We start from the raw sequence: 19,843 nt of genomic DNA on the forward strand, positions 1-19,843 counted from the left end.
GAGATGGGGTTTCACCATCTTGGCCAGGCTGGTCTTGAACTCCTGACCTCATGATCCACATGCCTCGGCCTCCCAAAGTGCTGGGATTACAGGCGTGAGCCACCGCACACGGCCACCTGAGCCCTTTCTTAAATCAATTAATCAATCAATCAATCAACCTCTGCTTCTGCCTCCTCTCTGTCTCACACCCACAAACATACAAACATGATTGTAACAATTTCACAGAAAATAGCCTTAAATTGAATAGTGGACCAGGAAAATGGCAAGAAAGACATCAAACAGACTCTTCTTCAAAGATACTGTTAGACTTGAGCAAAAACAGTGCTATGGCTGCATAAAATGGGATATCAGCAGGCTCCTCCACCCTCTCTCCTTATGACTTATCTAGAAAAGACTCATTTTTCAATACCCATTCAAGTCCTCACTTACCTCTGACATCTTTGACTATCCTATCAGTTTCTTTCTCTCATACGTTTTCTAAGTACTTATTAACTATATGATTGTTAGATATTCAGCTGTATTTTAACTTTATCATTTTGTTACTACAATTCCTATCTGTTAAAATTTGTTGCATGCCTGTAATCCATGAGGCACAATACACACATTATTCTGATTTTACAAGCCTTCATCAAGGTAAGCAGCATGACAAACATTTTGCTGCTACGAACGGTGAGGTTTAAGATGAGCGAAGGGATTATGAAGTGGCAGAGTCAGCACTCCAGGCTGATCTGCCTCTGAAAGCCAAGCTCTTTTCTTTACCACATTATGAACAGAAAGCACAGTTTTAATTGGTTGTATTTATCACATGACCTTTCTGTGGGAACTTACAAAAAATTTTCTAATATTCCTACAATGAAATAGCCTACCAAAAAAAAAAAACCCATAAAAAGATACTTTTTTTGTATTTCAGATATAGTAATTATAAAAATTAGCCTAGCTTTAAATGTCCAAGGACTGTGATTACATTTCAACAGGAAATGAAATCTTAAGAAAAAAATAGAGTAGAATTGTATAATGCAACAGGCAAAACCCACGTTTTTCACACCCACAAATAAACATAGAGAACTTGTAATAAATGCTATCTACCTATCTATCTATCTACCTATCTATATATTTTTTTGAGATGGATTTTCATTCTTGTTGCCTAGGCTGGAGTGCAATCCAAGTACTTTGGGAGGCCGAGGCCGGCAGATCATGAGGTCAGGAGTTCGAGACCAGCCTGGCCAATATGGTGAAACCCTCTCTCTACTAAAAATACAAAAATTAACTGGGCATGGTGGCGTGCGCCTGTAGTCCCAGCTACTTGGGAGGCTGAGGCAGGAGAATCGCTTGAACCCAGGAGGCAGAGGTTGCAATGAGCCGAGATTGCACCACTGCACTCCAGCCTGGGCAACAAAGCAAGGCTCCATTTCAAAAAAACAAAACAAACAAAAACAAAAACAAAAAAATAATTTTTTAGTTTGAGAAAATTTGTGGGCCAGAAATGTTAAAATTGAGAGGTTCTTATCTATTACTTCCCTTTTTTCTTCTTGCAAATAAGAGTAAACTGTGTTACAATCAGTCGTGTTTATGCATGTCTCACTCTAGGTTCTATGATTTGTAGTGCTTTGAGAGTATCTTTGAGAATCACTGGACTCGACTGATGGAAAAGAGGGAAAAGGGTATCTGTATAGGAATACACAGACTTCTGGCACTAGCTTCTAGTTCATGTGCTGTCGGGTCAAACACATGGCATTCAAAACTCTTAAACAAGACTAGGCCTACCAAGCAATACCATTCTACTTCCCTCTACAGATCACAGAGCAGGCCTGAGGATCTAGTGACTTTTGGAGGTCAGTGGAGTGGGTATACCCAAGCTACTCTGTTGCCAGAATTTATTGAGTCAGTAGAGGCTAATTTCCTCTGCCTGAGTAGCACTCATTTTTGGATCTTTGGCCATTTGGCAGCCAAATGTTACCGCATGTAATATATTTATTTCTCATTTAGCAGGAATTAAATATATAAAGCCCCTTTAAAATGCTTTAAATGGAAGCTCCTCCCCTCCCCAATACAAGTGATAGAGAAAACAAAAAATCTGGAAAGATACTTCCCACTTCATGTGTGAGAACCTGGAATTCATCCATGTGGCTTTTAAATAATGCAGCGAATTTATTTTGAGGTCTGTTTATTTGGTACACATAAGCACACAAATATTCACACTTGATGGATGCACAGTGTTGACATGTTAAACATACATTATACTGACTGATAATTTTGTGAGTGGGGGGTGTGTGTGTGTGTGTGTGTGTGTGTGTGTGTGTGAAGCATGTCTTTATTCTGTTGCTCTGACATCTTGGAGATTTGCTGATCCTGGGGAGACAGCAGTCCCTCCCATGGTTAGGCAAGTCCTAGAGAAGGAAATGGCTTCCTTGGTCTGGGGAGCTTGCTTTTCATATACAAACCAACCAATCCAGAGCCCACACTGACCCCCACCTCCCCTATCAGGCTCTTATACTCTGGGCTACTAACCACCTGCCCTAATCACTCTGGGACTAGGTACCAGGCAACCAAGGACAGGTCCTATGATGTGGAGCCCCTGAAAATTATTCAAATTAGCCAATCCGAAACCTGTTTGCCCTGCCTTGTCCATTCCTTCCAGTGGAGACCACGAGGCAAGCTCTCGCCCATGTCTTCTCCTTGCTCTCTCTGACTCCTGACCGACCCTGACCTCTCCCCGGGGGGGCCTGCCTGGCATGGCATGCCTCCTGTTTCCAGGGATCTGTCAGTAGAAATGTCTTCCTTTATGACAGTCATTTCCTGTCTGCATGTCTTACCATGCCTGATTCAAACAAATTCCGGTAACCTTAAAACAGCTTGCGTGTTTGAACCAATTTATAACATTACCAAATCTATCAGATTCCAGTTACAAATCTTTGAAAATCTAAAAAAAAAAAGTCAATTCATGAAAGTCACATTCAGATATTTTCTAGAATAGTGAAACCGTTTATAGTAATACCTTTGACATCTTTGACTTGGTATCAGTAATAAGGAAAGACATATTGTTGATTTCATTCTGTACAACGAAGTTCTGCTCTTCTCTTTTGAAATTCTGAGAAGTTGCAAAGGAAATTTCAGTTAAAACCACTTAAAGAAGTCTTTGTAATTAGAGGTTACACAGAACCTACAAGTTTTTACAGAGATAAGTATTAAGTTGATATATAAGAATTATCAAAAAAGGATACAAGTATTTCTTGAGTATCTAATGAGGGTACTTGGCTAGGAGCAACAATTCTGGGAACTAGATATGAATATGCACATTGCAAAGATGGGAAAACTAAGATTCAGAAAACTTAATTGCGAGATCACACGTTTACCAAGGAGTAGAATGAATATTCAAACGCCTGGTTAGCTGGTGAAAGGCACATACTGATTCCTGAGATTAACATAGACTTTCCAAGGACACATAGAACTATGATGTCACTTTCTATTCTGTCAGATTTTTTACCTATTTTTAAAATACCATATCATTATTTATTCCCTTTTAATTTGGGAACATAAAAAGACTGGCAAAATCAATTTATCTTTAAATATTTGGGGGAAAACATAACACATTAGCCAATTTATGTTTATATTAATATATGCCCATGAGACTCAAAAGTACATATTCAGATATTTTTGCTTATTCTTGAAAGTATGATTAGACATTCATCTGAAAAGCTACTGATTATGATAAATACTCTTGTTCCAAATTTTAATCTTGTACCTAAATCTAAAGACACTTCTTCGGCATTTTAATGATTGAGGAAACTGAAGATTTTCAGTTCTTCAAACAAAAATATGCAGTTTTTAGTAATTTTTTTCCTGGGGTCCCCCTATTTTCCCATTAGGCATTCTAAGTGAAATAACCCAACAGGGAAAACAAGAGGCAAAAAGCAAAAATTCATCTATGTTCTTTGGCAGCTCAAAATGGACTGATTTCTTCTGGAATTTATTTATTTATTCATTCATTCATGTATGTATTTAGGGACAGGGTCTGGCTCTGTCACCCAGGATGGGATGCAACTGTGCAATGATAGGGCACTGCAGCCTCAAACTCCTGAGCTCAAGCAATGCTCCCACCTGTCACCGGGCATGTCTGTCTATCTATCTATCTATCTATCTATCTATCTATCTATCTATCTACCTACGTAATCTATTTATCTTTTTAGAGTGGAGTTTGAATTTTCCTTGAGAATACCGTGGATCATCTATTGCATCCCCCAAACATGAGTTACACAGGATAAATAAATTTGTATCTTTGTGAAGATACAAATTTGCATGTTAAGCAGCCATTATTTCATATATCCTTTCTGAGTGATTATGTTTTTAATGTATGTTTTTATATAAAGTTTGCTATTAAGTTTGACAGACTCCTCAGATGTAGGCAATAAATAATATTTGTTATCCCAAATATTAAATATGAATACTTTATTTAAAAAATATTATGTGTTCAAAATAATTTGATTTGCACAACAGTCTGATTAAACTGGTAAGATATCTCAGATGATAAAACTGAGGTTGAAATTTTTATTTTCTTTGTCTCTCATTTACAGAGTGGCATAGAATTATAATTGATATAAAAATTCTGAACTTTTAAAATAGTTCAGGATAATCATCAATGCTCATTTACCTATATTCTGCTAGTTACTGAAAATAAATGATAGAATACTATACGATTATTATGATTAAAATCTTTTCCAGATTTAAAAGTACATAGTTCCACTTGCAATATACAAAATAGTGAAAATTCACCAAATACGTACTTTAAAAATTCTATCAACAGGATTGTCAGTAGAAAGCAGCTTTATTTTAAATCCCAACAGATTCTAAAATGTGAGCCAAACTAAATTCCTATAGGTGTAAAGTGTGTGAAGATAAAACAAATTTATGGAAGCAGTACCTTTACAAGTACAATGAGTGTGTGTTATTGTTGGAAATCGCTAGTCTATTTAAGCACGTCTCAAACTGAGAACTGCAAATTAAGAGAACAAAACGCCAAGAGATAGGGAAAGCTAGATAGTAAACATAGTACATCTTTATGTAATGTCAATATTAGACTAAAATTTAGGGGCAAATTTAAAATACGTTTATGGAGTGCAATTAAAAATCCCTGCGATTTTTTTAAAGGATAAATTGCAAAACTCAAAAGACGGTTTATATTCCCTCAAACTCCTCAGGGTAACCTATTCTCTCTCCTCAACTGTGACATGAAACCTAGGAGGCAAGTAGGCAGGGGCCTACAAACAGTAGGTGCATTCTGTCAATATTTTCACACTCACATGGGACTTCGACCAGTAGATAAACACTTCGGCCACCATGCGGAAGAGCTCCTCTGCTTCTGGGTTAGGCTCCTTTAGCCACTTTGCCCTGGATCGCATAATAAATAAAGTGGTTTCTCAGCTACTCCTTAAAGTTACTTAAAAAAAAAAAAATCACCCTCCCAAAGTTAAAGGTACTGACCACAGAGTTCGTGATGGTTTCAGCAAAGAGTCGTAACATTTAAAAAAAATTTTAAACACCATAACTGTCAAACTGTTAACTTTTACATGCAAAATCAGAATGAAATGGCCAACTTTGATTTTAAGGTGTTTTAATTTTAAGCCAAAAATTAACGTACCTATAAACAGTTAATTATAATTACCAACAAGCTCATGGCCAAATAGTGAATGAAGCGATTCAACAAGGACATGTGAGCCAAGAAAGGTTATGACTGAATTGGGGAAATTACTAAATTACTTTTGATCGTACCTGTTATAGTCCACAAATCTAATCAAGAGGGGGTAGAAGGCATAGAGATCTCTGGCCAGCGTGGTGAACTCATCTAGGATGAGGAGTTCCGCCTCTGACATGTCCCCCCTGGCCTCAGCTTTCAGGTGGTCTTCCTCAGACACCACCATAGCTGCCTTTTTCTTGAGTTTCTCCATTAATGGCAAGAAATGAGTTTTCAAGAGCTGAGGTTTCACTTTATTTATTATAGGCTGGGAAAACACTGTTTAAAGACAGACATTAGTATTCTGCTCTGTAAAACCATTCATTAAAATGATGATAGATTGTAATTATAATTGTAACATAATTAAAGCCTCCTTCTCCAGCACACGACTTCCTTAAGGGTACAGCTCATGCCTCAGCCATTTTTCTAGTCCAAGTTCTAATTGCATAGCTGCTATTAAAAAAAATGTTTACTGAGTTGAATTCAATGATCTTCCTTGTTTTTAGAATAGATAGCTAATTTAGAATGGAAAAAAAGACTTTCACTCATTTTGGAAATCATTTTCACACAAGAAATAAAATTCCCAAATGGAAAAGGTTCCCCTAACCCTTAGAATAGGAACAAGCTCTACTACATAATTACTATATGAGACTATATACAGTTATCTCATTTTAACTATCCCCATCCTTGGCCCAATGGAAGAGTTAGATTACATGGAACACTGCTCTCTTATTTAATAATAACCATAGTTGTTAATAATAGTTTAAACTTGATTGGGCCATTTTTAAAATGATTTTTTTTCCTCTGAAAGTAACATATATGCATTGGGGAAAAGTATACAAGAGAAAAGTTAAAGTCAACCGTAATCATCTACCCAAATTAATAAGTCATTGCTGCATTTCTTTGGAGTTTTCATCAGTAGATAAATTGATATACATATATATTATACATATAACATTCTGAATTCATTCTTTTAAAAACTCTCCATTTTGCCCTTCATAATGTGAGTATTTCCAGGGCATAAAACATTGATGAAACTTTAACATTTAAAGATGACATAGACGTGGTGACTCACACCTGTAATCCCAGCACTTTGGGAGGCCGAGGTGGGTGGATCACCTGAGGTCAGGAGTTCGAGACCAGCCTGGCGAACATGGTAAAACCCCGTCTCTACTAAAAAATAAAAAAAAAATTAGCTAGGCATGGTGGCAGACGCCTGTAATCCTAGCTACCCAGGAGGCTGAGGCAGGAGAATCACTTGAACCCAGGAGGCGGAGGTTGCAGTGAGCCAAGATCTCACCATTGCACTCTGGCCTGGGCAACAGGAGTGAAACTCCATCTCATAAACAAACAAACGAAAAACAAAATATGACATAATATTCTGGCATGTAGATGTATACAACTTATTTAGCCATATTCTGGTTATTGGGTACTTAGATTGCTTCTAACTTTTCAATACAAATAATGCAATAATTGTAGACATTAGACTACATTTTTCTGGTTTACCCTCCCTTCTCTTCACATTCTCTATATAACAGATGGCTAAAAGTGGATTGCTAAAAGTTGAATGTTTTATTTTTGTCTCTGGCTATAGAATCATTAGTTTTTACTGCTGTGTTTATTGATTAATCTTACAGAGATTGACAAGTCAGAAAAATGTTTACTTAAAAGTAGTAACTATTTAACATATACCCAACGCCTGTTTTTATCTGCATTAAAAAATAGCATGACAAATAATAATATTTTTGAGTAGAGAAAATATTAATAAAATTGTGATGGGAAAATTCTAGTTTATGTATTTAAAATTCTTTTGGAAATAAAACAAATTTCAGGGGTACAATGTCTTCTTCCAATTCTTACCTGCTAGCCTCTTCATCCAGGCTCCCTCATCAATCCCCAAGTTATTATATATGATTTTCAATATGTTCCCTAGAAGTGTGTTCATGTGCTCTGAGTTCAGGGCTGTGCAGCACATCTCGGCCCGTTCTGGATTGTTCTCAGGTCCATGCTCCCACCAACGAGACATGTAGCTGCAAAGCATGGGCAGTATGACTTCCATGACATGTGGCATTTGAGTGTAGCGAATGCCGGACTCAGCTAATTCCACGATTTCTTCCATGAGTTTCTCCAAAGATGGTATGTTTGGACAAACATCTTCCACATTAGTTGGCAAACTGAGAGCTGGAGAAGTACATACAAACATGGATTATATTCAAAGAAAGTACTGAGATGATATGGCAGATTTCCACAGGCAACTATTTCATTTTGGACTTCAAAACTTAGCAAGACATGGCATGCCTTCAGCTGGCTCCTTCTCCTGTTTTTCAAGGTAGCTATTTCAGAGCTTCTCTCTTTCCCCTAAGTTCCTGCTGTACCATCACTCCCAGAAAACAGCCATTCCTCCTACTTCACAGCAACAAGAGCATCAAATATTTCCTCCTCTAACTTTGCTGCTGTCATGACCATTTATGACTGGCTCCACCGTGGTCTCCATTCCCCATTTTTGAGGAAGTTTTGAAGTCCCCCACTCACGGCTCCACCGAATACCTGATGCCTTGCTCAGACCTGTATTTTCAGCCCTGTAATACCTCCTACCCAGCAGATACTCAAATCTTTCCTGGATTACTTAGCTTTCCAGGCACTCTCCGTCCGCAGGAACAAAGCTGCTTTTCGCCGTGCAGCAAAATTGCACTTTTACAACTCATCTTTCCAACCATTCAGTGGCATTTCGTATCCCTAACCAAATTCCCTTTTCCTAAAACTCCCTTCTTTCTTAACATTCATGTGCCCAGCCTTTTTGGCTCCCTCTGAATGTTGTCAGTGTCCTCACTGACTCTCTTCTCCTTGCTGAAATTTTTTGTTGTTGTTGTTGAGACGGAGTCTCGCTCTGTCACTAGGCTGGAGTGCAGTGGCGCGATCTTGGCTCACTGCAAACTCTGCCTCCCCGGTTCAAGCGATTCTCCTGCCTCAGCCTCCTGAGTAGCCGGGACTACAGGCACGCACCACCATGCCCGGCTAATTTTTGTATTTTTAGTAGAGACGGGGTTTCACCATGTTGGTCAGGCTGGTCTTGAACTCCTGACCTCATGATCTACCCGCCTCGGCCTCCCTAAGTGCTGGGATTACAGGCGTGAGCCACTGCGCCCAGCCCTTGCTGAACTTTCAAATGCTGATTATCTTTAGGAATTTATCTTTGATTCTCTTCTCTTTTTTGGTTTGCATGTTCATCTAGACAATTTTGGCCATTCTTTCTGCTATAAGCTAATATCTGTAAAGCCATGTTTCTTAAAAACTGTTCTGACTCATCCTGGATGTCTCAAGCACAACTAAAACACAGTGGATCTAAATTTAAACTTCTCCTTTTCTCTCCAGCCTATCTTGAGCATGCCCTAACTTGGTGGGGACATTATCCAGTCAGCCACCCAGAAGAGAAACCTGGGATTACATCTAGGCTGCGATACTCCCTCATCTGCCACACAAGATGACTCTACCTCTAGGAGCTCTCACAATCAACACACATACACGCTGTCCAAGGGGCCTGCTCAGTCATCTTGCTCTTGAATTACCACATATTCTGATTGCTGCCCTATATGTATCATATCTTCCTCATCTATCACAGGGTACATCACATAGAATACCAAACAATAGTATTTAAGAACAAGCAAGACTGAAGATAGTAAACTGAAACAGCTCATTAAAAATCAGTATTGGACAATATGATAAATATCAAGTTTTAGCTTCATATCTCAAAGCACTGCACATGTTTCTGTGTTACCTGCTCTTTCTCGTGAAGACTTGGTATTGTAGATGGAGTAAATATTATGTTTGTCCAGATGAGTTTCCAAAAATGCTACAGGAAAGGCACCCGCAAAGGCAGCTAGACATTCTCCTAATGCAGAACGTTGCCTATAAGTGGAAATTGCTTATGTTTTAACGTCTTCCAAGTGAGTAACTAAAAAAGTCATATTACAATTAGCAAGTTTAACCTAAAAGGAATGATAATATTGGTACTAATAAAATTAACTCCCAAATCCAATTTCTGTATTGCTAAACATCATATGCTTTCAATAGCAATATCCTCGCCATTTGAAAAAAAGCTAAATTATCTGTTAGCAAAAAATTATCTGTCAACTTATTTCCTCATATCTGATTGGACTAGTCCTTTTATTTCATTAATTCACTTTAAAATTCTGTTTCAATTAGTGATTCTCAGACTGATTCTGATAATTTGTGTTGGCATTCTGGAAATATCAATTTTTCTTTTGGATGACTTATGTTAAAATATCTGTATTTGTAGATATTTTAGAAAAAGTTCAACTGTAACTTTTTCTAAATATCTATTTTTTTCAAAATGTCTTTTCCTTACCTTTGAAATTGTTTTTCTGTTTTCCCCACTTTATAATTGCAAAATTAATTGCACAAAAAAGACTTAAAAAACAAGGCACCAAAAACCAAAACATTATTTAGAACCTAAAAAAATGACCTCGAATTTTGTCCAGATAAATACATAGGCAAAAACAACAATGACAAAAACGAAAGCAACAGCAATAAGAAGGAATTAGAGGGTTTGAAAAACCAGATATTAAAATATTTTTAAAAATACTAACAGTTCAGGCTATATGATATTGATTTATTCATAAAAAATCAAATAATAGAACAGAATAGAAATTCTAAATGTAATCTAGTAAATATATTACTTTACGTGATGGTTTTATTTTAAATCAGGGAATAAAATAAATAGTTAATAAACGATTACTTTACAAACGGTTGATGATTTAAAAAATTTAATTTGAATCCTACATAATACCCAAGAGAAATAAAATTCAGATATAGCTCTAGTTATTCCCTTCTTATCTCAGAGATGATCATTCCAGACATTCTCTGCTTTCCTCGAGCTTTCCACACGTCTTTTCTCAGCCATCATCTGGCTTAGGACTCAAGGCATTCTTCATTGAGAAAACAGAAGCTACTAGACACAGACTTATCTGCTACAGCTTCTACCTGTTTTCTGTTGCACAGAGAAAAGTTATAGACTTCAAAAGTCGCCTTCTAAAAGATACATTCTCGACTACCTTGTTCCCTAAATTGTGTGATTATTCACAGGACAAACTATACCTTGCCACTATAATATTTATCAGTTTGCATGTTTGTTTTGGTTTGGATTCCTCCACCAGATATAAAACCTATGAGAGTAGAGAAGTACCTTATTTCTGTATCCTAGCATCTGGCATTTAATAAATATTTAGGACATAAACAATAGGATTATAAAGTTAAATATAAAGGGCTGGAAGCATGAAAAGTCTAGGAGAATAAATGTTTGAAATGCTAACTGCTAAATGTGTAGTCTAAACTTATCAGAATCATAAAACTAAGGGGAAGAAACACACATGAAATAATTGACAGATTATGTCAAAATTATATAAAATTTGATTATACAAAAATTCAACATTACTATGTCATAAAATGCTACCTGTATACAATTTTTATATATTTTTTATATATTTATATATATTTTATATATGAGCACTATATATATAAATATAAAGGTAAAAAAATGCTAAAAATCACAAAAACAGGAGAAATAATAGGCAAGAGGTTAATCATTTTAATAAACAAAAGCGTTATTACAAATCAGCATGACAATACATTAATAGAAAAATAGATGCAAGATGAGAAAAGGTAATTCATAAAGTAAAGAAACACAAATGGCAAGGTAAACATGAAAAAAATAGCAAGTAGATGGTAATCAGGAAAGTGCATTTGAAAATATAAATAGGGATCCTATATTTTAACTATCACATACACAAGCACTAAAAAGAAAAAAATGATAATCTGAGCAAGGAACAAATGAGGAAATTAGCATTCACTTCTAAAACTTGAGAATGTAAATGGAATCAATTTTCTGAAAACATAGTGAAATGAGTACCATAATCCTGTAATACAGGCATACCCTTTAACCTATAATTCCAAATTCCGAGAATACAGCTAAGGGAAATAAGCATAAAAATACAATGGAATCTATGAACATAGATCTGGCATTATATATATTAGTGAAAAACAGAAAACAGCCAACATGTCAAAAATAAAGTCACATTTCAATAAATTATTATAGTTCCTTAATATAGGTCATAACCATAAAAATAATATGAAAATTGAGTTTACTTAAAATGAAGGTAAAAAATGTAAAATGTTCAGAGTAAACCCAATTATGTTTTTCCATTGATCTAATCTGCTATTTTTATGTACAACTGTCATTCTATTTTAATTATTGTAGCTTTATAGGTTTTAATATTTGGTAGGCCAAATGAGTACCTGTTCATTACTCTTTTATTCCCCTGCAAAATTCTATTGGCTAGTCTCATGGGTTTATTCTTTGAAATAAACTTTTGAATGATTTTGTGAAGTTGGAAAAAGCAAATTTCTGTTTGAAATTGTACTGTAATTACAGATTAATTTTGGGAGAACTTATATCTATTCATAATTGAATCTTCTATCAGAATATGTTTTTATTTATTCTGGCCTTTTAAAAAAACTTCCCCGTTTTTCTTCTCTGGTTCACAGAAATTTCTTACTAAAGTTGCCAGTGATCTCTTTATCTTAAATTTACTGGGGATACCTTTTCTTATGTTACCTATTCACATCATTTAACACTGCAAACCACTCCATCCTGAAACTTGAGAACATGAGAAAATAAAACTAGGTTTAATAACTGCTCATATTCATGTTTACTTTGAATTTCTGATATATAATGAGAAACGATACTAGCAGGTGCTTTCATAAGACTCAAACACTCTAAGTTGAAACTTCATATTAAGTATAGTCTTTACCATTAGTGCTTTACTTTCTTTGCATAACTCCATTGTCCTTTATTATATCAATTCTTATTTTGTTTAAAGATTGTCTAATTACTTCCAAGGAATTTCAAAGGTCAATCCGGTTTAGTTTATAACTAGGAAACAGGTTACGAAATGAAGATTCTTGAAATAAATAGTTATAAAACTTGAAGCAGCAATTAATACAAAGTTAAACTTTAAACATTCTTACCTCTCCACGTAAATACTCTTGCTGGTTCCCAAAGCATATAAGCTAGTCAGAATTCTATAACAAGACACCTGGACATCTTCCACTAAGGAAAAAGAGAATCTCACTTGAAAGAAAAACCCACGTATTTATACATTGTCCTGAGAAAGCTTAAGCTATATACTATTCAGTTTAGGCTATATACTGTTCATCCATAAAGAGAATGAAATCATGTCTTTTGCAGCAACATGGGTGGAACTGGGGGTTGTTATCTTCAGTGAAACAAGCCAGGCACATAAAGTCAAATATCACATGTCTTCACTTATAAATGAGTACTAAACCATGTGTACACGTGGACATAGAGAGGAGAATAATAGACAAGACTCAGAAGGGTGAGGGGGGCAGGAGGGGGCAGGAGGGGGCAGGAGGGGGTGGATGATGAGAAATTACTTAATGGGTACAACATTCATTATTTGGGTGATAGATGCCCTAAAAGCCCAGACAACTGTACTTGTAACCCATAAATTTATACAAATAAAAATAACTAAACAAAAGGCACATCTGCTTTTTTTTTTGAGATAGAGTCTTGCTCTGTCACCCAGGCTGGAGTGCAGTGGCAATATTGGCTCACTGCAACCTCCACCATCTGGGTTCAAGTGATTATCTTGTCTCAGCCTCCCAAGTAGCTGGGATTCCAGGTGTGCACCATCATGCCCAGCTAAGTTTTGTATTTTTAGTAGAGACGGGGTTTCACCATACTGGCCAGGCTGGTCTCGAACTCCTGACCTCAGGTGATCCACCCACCTCAGCCTCCCAAAGTGCTGGGATTACAGGAATGAGCCACTGTGCCCGGACTAAGCATGCTTTCTTAAAACAAAATTTAAAATAAATGTTCTGCCACTGGTAGTTGTGGCATCCACTGAGTAACTCAGCAGTTTTTGCACAGAGGTGCCCATCACCTGAGGAATGGACAATGCACGAGTCTGAGTCGGTGATTCTGCTCAACAAAGGCTCATGTCCTGAGAAGGGCAGTGAGGAGTTGAAACAGCTCATGTGCTATTTTTTCCATGTAATCTTGGGCATTCTGTGTATATTTTTATTAACTACTGAATGCCAGCCCAAAACAGAAGATTAAAGCTTCCCTAAAAACTGTCAGAAACCTCTAAACAGAGGATACTTGAGGCACTCTAAAAGACCAATTATTTAGACACAGACTTTGTCTCAGTAGTTTTCACATTATTATGTTGTCAAGCTTGGAGAAACAATCTACATTGACTCAGAAATAATTTGAAAACATTTACTGTTGCATGTTATATGATTCAACTGCATTAAAACATTTACGTGAAAAGAGGCAATGTAGAAATAGTGATCATTTGGAAACTTCAACAATGTGGAAGTTATTTTCTATAACCAGTACCTTACTGGTCCTGTCTGTGGGTCCATGTAATTCAGAGATCTATTTCTGTAAGAATGGTGTCTATCACTCAAATGTCAACCTATAACGTTTTGCAATCAAAAAGGCATTTTAACATGTAAACAGTGTTTTAGTAACCCAGATGTGGCTATTACTGTTTTTGATTGTACTACAGGGTATTTCGATTAAAAAAAAAAACTCCAAGATATAAATTTACATACATATTAGGTCTTCTCCGAACTGATGCTGGCCAATATGTTCAAATAATGACGACAGCATTGGCAGCAGGGCCACTGTGGTGTAATTGATAATCTGAGTAACCCCTTTGGGCTGGTTTCGGGTGTGAGTGAACTGGCCCTGCTTGAGGTTTTCCATGGTCTTCTCCAGATCCTCTGCGGCGTTGTCCAGAAAAGCTCTGAGTGCACTTTTAACACTCTCCAGGCCAGTCTTCATCACTGTCCTAGAAAGTAAATAAGGGAGGACTCATATCTTCCAACAGGAACAAATGAAATATAAATGAAATGTGGTTCTCCTATGATATTTATTTCTCCATTACTCTACCCACCTGGTAACTAACTTTTAAAATCAACTCTCAAACAAGTTTTTTCAATATACTTGAAGCTACAATACTGCTTTGTAAATTATCTTTTCCAAATGCCTTCATAGTCAACTTATTAAAACCTTGCTGCAAAAGTCTGTGCTAATGCTGTATGCTTATCATTAATGGTCTCCAATTTAACTAACAAAACACAGCTTCTGAGTGAGTATAGTATAGTTAATCCGAAATCCAACAAAACTAGAATGTTTCCTGAGGTGATGGGTAGCAAAAAAAATTTCATGCCAGCTAAACCAACTCAACAAATGATACAGAATGTTTGTGTTTTAAGGTGTAGCAATCAAGTCTTTTCTAACGAAGCCGCTGAAGGCTGAACTTCATACCCTAATGCCACTATTTCTAGTAGGAAGTGAAGGTCTGTAATGGTGTCTCCTTTCTGCATTTATTAAGAAAAGACCTTAAATGAAATCTTAAACACAAGAATGGATAATCAAAGAGTATTGTGGAATATTCCCTTTAGGAGACATTTATAAACTTTTATTTAGATTTATCCTAGATATAAACTAAATGTATGGCTTAAAGGCTGAATCTATCATGCTAAATGAACCGATTTTGTATTTGGTCAACACGCTAGATTTCTGGTCAAGTTGACAGGGCAGAGTAGAAAACACACAGATGGGAATTCATCTACCTACACACTTAGTATGCAATCTTAAACATCACTTTATTCATCAGTAAAATGAGAATAAAACTCTGTTTCCTAAAAAGCCAAATGTTATTATGAATGTTAAGCACAAATATCATGCCTGGAAGCTAATAAGATCTCTAGAGTTGTCAGATTACCATTTTTCCTGCATGATACATTACCAATTCAACCCTCCTTTATGGTCCCAGCTGCTACAGAAATTACTTGACATTAAATAATAATCTATATATGATCATAGAAATAAGCTGCCATTGTATTAATTTTAAAAAGATTTTCTTTCCACCTACACCAAAGACTTCGTTACAAATCCAAAGAATAAAATCCAGACACTGGGTCCTTCTTCACATTCTTATATAAATACATGTATCATTATTATAGTAATTTATTTAGGTAAAAATTGTATCCATTTACCTTGCATCCAAAGTCTGACCCAAAATATGAAGACAGTTGACAATTGATGTTGCATCGTTGCCTAAAGAGGAAACAAAATGCCGTATAAATTGCCCTGAGAATTTCTCAATGTTCTTCTTTTCTACCAATATTTATGCTAGAAAAATTGGTCAATGACACAACTCAACAGTAATAACTTAATTTAAAAGGTTTTTTAATAATCAAGTTTGAAATCATGCAGTTTTTCTGCTTAAAAGTGGTTATGCAAATGTAAGTAGAAAAGCAATAAAGCATGTCTCATCAAATAGCTGACATGCCCAAGAAGCATTCAAAAGCACCGCACCAGACTAAAAGAGTTTTAACCGAGGTTTTCAATAATCCCCTCTCCCTCCCATCTCATTGTATTTTTAAATCTTATTGTTTACAAACTTTTAAAGTCAGCTCATATCCTTTATGAAATAAGGTGGGCTTAATGTTTAACAATTTTAATTCCATTTTAATTGCACCAAAAATTTCTGCTTTCTTATTTCATCCCACTGCATTAAGATGAATTAATTTGCCTGAATTCCATTGCATGAAGGTAAATTAATTTCCTTGAATGTTATTGGTCTTTGGCAAAAACCAAAAAGCACCAAACCATCATGCAAAAAAAAAAAATCAGACACTAAAGAAGTTAAATAATACTCCTCTGAGATTTTGAGATGGTAGTAACTCCTCTTTAAAGCAATATAAAATTCACTCATTTTGATTGGCATATTTTACAAGGAAGTACAGAAATATGAGTGATAAAAGCATTACATATATTTTTCTTTGTAATGGGGATACAGAAAGCAAATAAAATGATGAGTTCAAGGTAACAAAATAATTTGACCACTTACAATACAGTTTGACATGATCAGTTCCTCATTACACACACACACACACACACACACACACAAACACACACACACAATCATCTCCTGGGTCCTGAGATTGACAACTATTATCTGAATGTAAGTTTTCGTAATACTGGTATATGTTATGTTCTTTATACAAAAAAGTAACTTAAAATGAATGACCTAAGTACACACTGAAATTAGTAATTGTATTAGAACATGGGCAAGCCAGTTTAGTGATATGATACAAATAAGAAAAAATAAGGTATTTATTACTGAGATTCTGAGTTATTTATGAAAATATTCCCTCATCTTGTGCTTCAAGTCTTAGAATTCCTGGTAACAATGAAGACAAAATGAGCAGAATGGTAGGATTTTTTTTTATTTTCCTGTCGACTGGCAGATGCCAGCTCTGGGGCTTCTCCTGGAACTCTTAGAAGTATTCATTTGATGATTAATTCACTTAACAAATAAAGATTAAAACCAGGCACTCTCAAATTTCCAGTAATGAACAAAATAGTCCTTATGGTACTTGCATTTTAAAGGGGGATATAGATAACGAATCAGTAAGCAAAAAGAAAAAAAAATCATTTAGCAAAATATCAGCATATAACATAATAGCAGGCCACAGTTAAATATATATATAAACATATTTGTTATATATAAAAAGATTATATATAATTATACAATATATAATATATATTTATATAAATATATTATATATAACACATTTATGTAAATATATTATGTAATTATATATAATTTTATAATATATATAAATTATATATATTATATAATATATAAATATAAATTATATGTAATTATATAAATATATTATATAACAAATAATATATATGTAATTATATTATATATTCTATAAAGTATATATTTTATATATATTATATATACATATACATTTATATATACATATACATTTATATATATACATATACATTATATATATATACATATACATTATATATATATATACATTATATATATATACATATACATTATATATATATATATATATACACACACACACACATATACACACATACAGAAACTGGGTAGAATAACAGGGACAGTGCTCATGAGTCCTTCCTGGAGGCAGCATTTGAGCAGAGGTTGGAATGACGTGAAGAAACAAACCATCCATGTATCTGAGAAGGAGACCCAGGTACAGGGAAGAGCACGTGCAGAGGCTCTGAGGCAAAAAATGAACCTGGTGTTCCAAGCAAAGAGGGTCAAGTGGCTAAGGTGGTCAGACCAAGAGGAAAGAAGCAGAGTATGAGTTGGAGAGGTTGGGAGAGGTCAGGTTCTAGAGCTTGGTTACAGCAAGCCCTTGGATTTTCAGTGTGGTAGGAAGACATTCTTAGGTTTTGAGCAGGATGGGATACGATATGATTTATATTTTTGAAGAATTAATTCTCTATGTGGGAAATTCTGGAAGAGCAAGAGTGGAAGATAATTAGGGACCTACTGCAGGAACGGAATCAGTTCACTGATGATGGTGAATTCAGATTAGGATATCAGTGGTGAAGAACTTGAGAATATATATTTGAAGGATTTACTTATGGATTGAATGTGAGGTGAGCGGGAAAGCAGTCAAGGATAACTCTAAGGTTTTCTGCCTGAGTAATTAGGTGAAAGGTGGCACCATTGAATGGTATAGAAAGAGCACAAGAAGCAGCAGACTGTGGGAGGAAGGGGATGCGGCGGGGGGTTGGGGGTGAGGTCCTGACCCTTGCTTTGCACATATTAAGTGTGATGGGCCTATTAGTAATTCGGGTAAAGATGTAGAATAGGCAATTGATTAAAAAAAAAAAAAGTCTGCAGTGCAGGGAAGAGGTTTAAGCCGGAGCTATACACTTGGGCATTGTAAACATACATTAAATTTTAAACATCGTGGGTCTAAATGAAACTAGCCAGCATGAACGTAAGTAAGAAGAAAAAAGGCCTAGGGCCTCCAGTGTTTGGAGGCAGAGAAGGTAAGAACGATACAGTATAGACAATGGGAAAGAGAAGGCCCATGAGGAAGAAGAGATCCAGTGCAACGTGTATGAGTCCTATGCCACTATTAATCAGCCCCAAATCAGAGAGGCAGGTCCTTCATTTTTCCTAAACACTCAGTTGTCTGTCCCTTTCCCTTCCAATCTGCTCTTATTATAGATTATCAGTGTTTGTACTTGGTACTGAGTTTTCCTGTGTGCCCTTTTCCATGAGGGGTGGCCAGGGATACTTTAAACTTCTATTAATATAAGCTTGACAGGCTGGGATTTTTGTCTGCTTTGTTCCCTGCACCTAGAATAGTGTCTGACATAGAGCAGGCCCTTAAAATATTTGTGGACTGACTTTGGGATATAAGAAGAGTAGGAAACAGCACCAGGAGCCAGACAAATTCTGTGGGTTGACTGAAACTGTGTATTGGGAATATGAAATTTCTGTGATTGCTAAAGGAATAAACTATAAACTCCACACATTTTTACATTTTGGTAGACCCCTTTTAGACACAGCACAACTTTAAATAGAAACACCTCTATGTAAAAAATGGGAAAGGGACTCTAAGAATGCAGAAAAAATGGAGTCTTCAATATTTTAATTTGTAGACCAGGCAAAAGTGTCAATCCCATTAGCATGTGTAAGAAGCCTAAAATAATGATTAGTCTTGAAGAGGTAAAGCACGTGGTAAGGCTTTTCGATAAAATAATGACTTAAATATTGTCCTTCTTAAAGCTATCCAGATTACCATAATCAGAAATGTCAATCACGGTATTAGGAAGAACAGGAAGGGCCAGTAGAGTTTTGTTAAGATGATAAAACTTTCAGGTGGCAACTGGATTTTTATGTACTTGTTTACATAATTGCTTCATTGCTCTGGGTGGTGAAAAAACCAAAAGATTGATACTTTTCAACTCACAGTATTTCAAGGACCCAGCTATTTCCCTTGTCCTCAGATACACACCTCTCATCACCTCTGAGCACTTAGGGAAACAATGATAGATTGCCTATTTGTCCTCAAGATTGTGTATTTATATCAGTGCATCAAGGTGTACGTAAACATAAAAAGTACATAATTAAAATAATAACTTACACCTGGGTCTAATAACAATAGGGACAACATTGGGTTTTAAAAAAATTATAACAACTCTCA

The 19,843-nt window shown here is 35.7% G+C and overlaps 1 protein-coding gene across 5 annotated transcripts in view; it reads right to left on the reverse strand.

Moving 5' to 3' along the window:
- The window catches only part of RYR2 (ryanodine receptor 2), a 789,753-nt gene that overhangs the window by 117,368 nt on the left and 652,542 nt on the right, over nucleotides 1-19,843 (reverse strand). For all 5 annotated transcript variants that reach the window (XM_054448216.2, XM_054448137.2, XM_054448051.2 and 2 more), the window contains exons 64-71: nucleotides 15,836-15,896; nucleotides 14,384-14,622; nucleotides 12,773-12,854; nucleotides 9,504-9,634; nucleotides 7,589-7,909; nucleotides 5,767-6,007; nucleotides 5,298-5,385; nucleotides 2,996-3,088 (exon numbers count right to left, since the gene is read on the reverse strand). In XM_054448216.2, coding sequence (XP_054304191.1) covers nucleotides 2,996-3,088; nucleotides 5,298-5,385; nucleotides 5,767-6,007; nucleotides 7,589-7,909; nucleotides 9,504-9,634; nucleotides 12,773-12,854; nucleotides 14,384-14,622; nucleotides 15,836-15,896 — 1,256 coding nt within the window. The remainder of the gene's footprint in view (nucleotides 1-2,995; nucleotides 3,089-5,297; nucleotides 5,386-5,766; nucleotides 6,008-7,588; nucleotides 7,910-9,503; nucleotides 9,635-12,772; nucleotides 12,855-14,383; nucleotides 14,623-15,835; nucleotides 15,897-19,843) is intronic.

The sequence above is a fragment of the Pongo pygmaeus genome, chromosome 1 (assembly GCF_028885625.2).
Source record: "Pongo pygmaeus isolate AG05252 chromosome 1, NHGRI_mPonPyg2-v2.0_pri, whole genome shotgun sequence".
Classification (NCBI taxonomy): domain Eukaryota; kingdom Metazoa; phylum Chordata; class Mammalia; order Primates; family Hominidae; genus Pongo; species Pongo pygmaeus.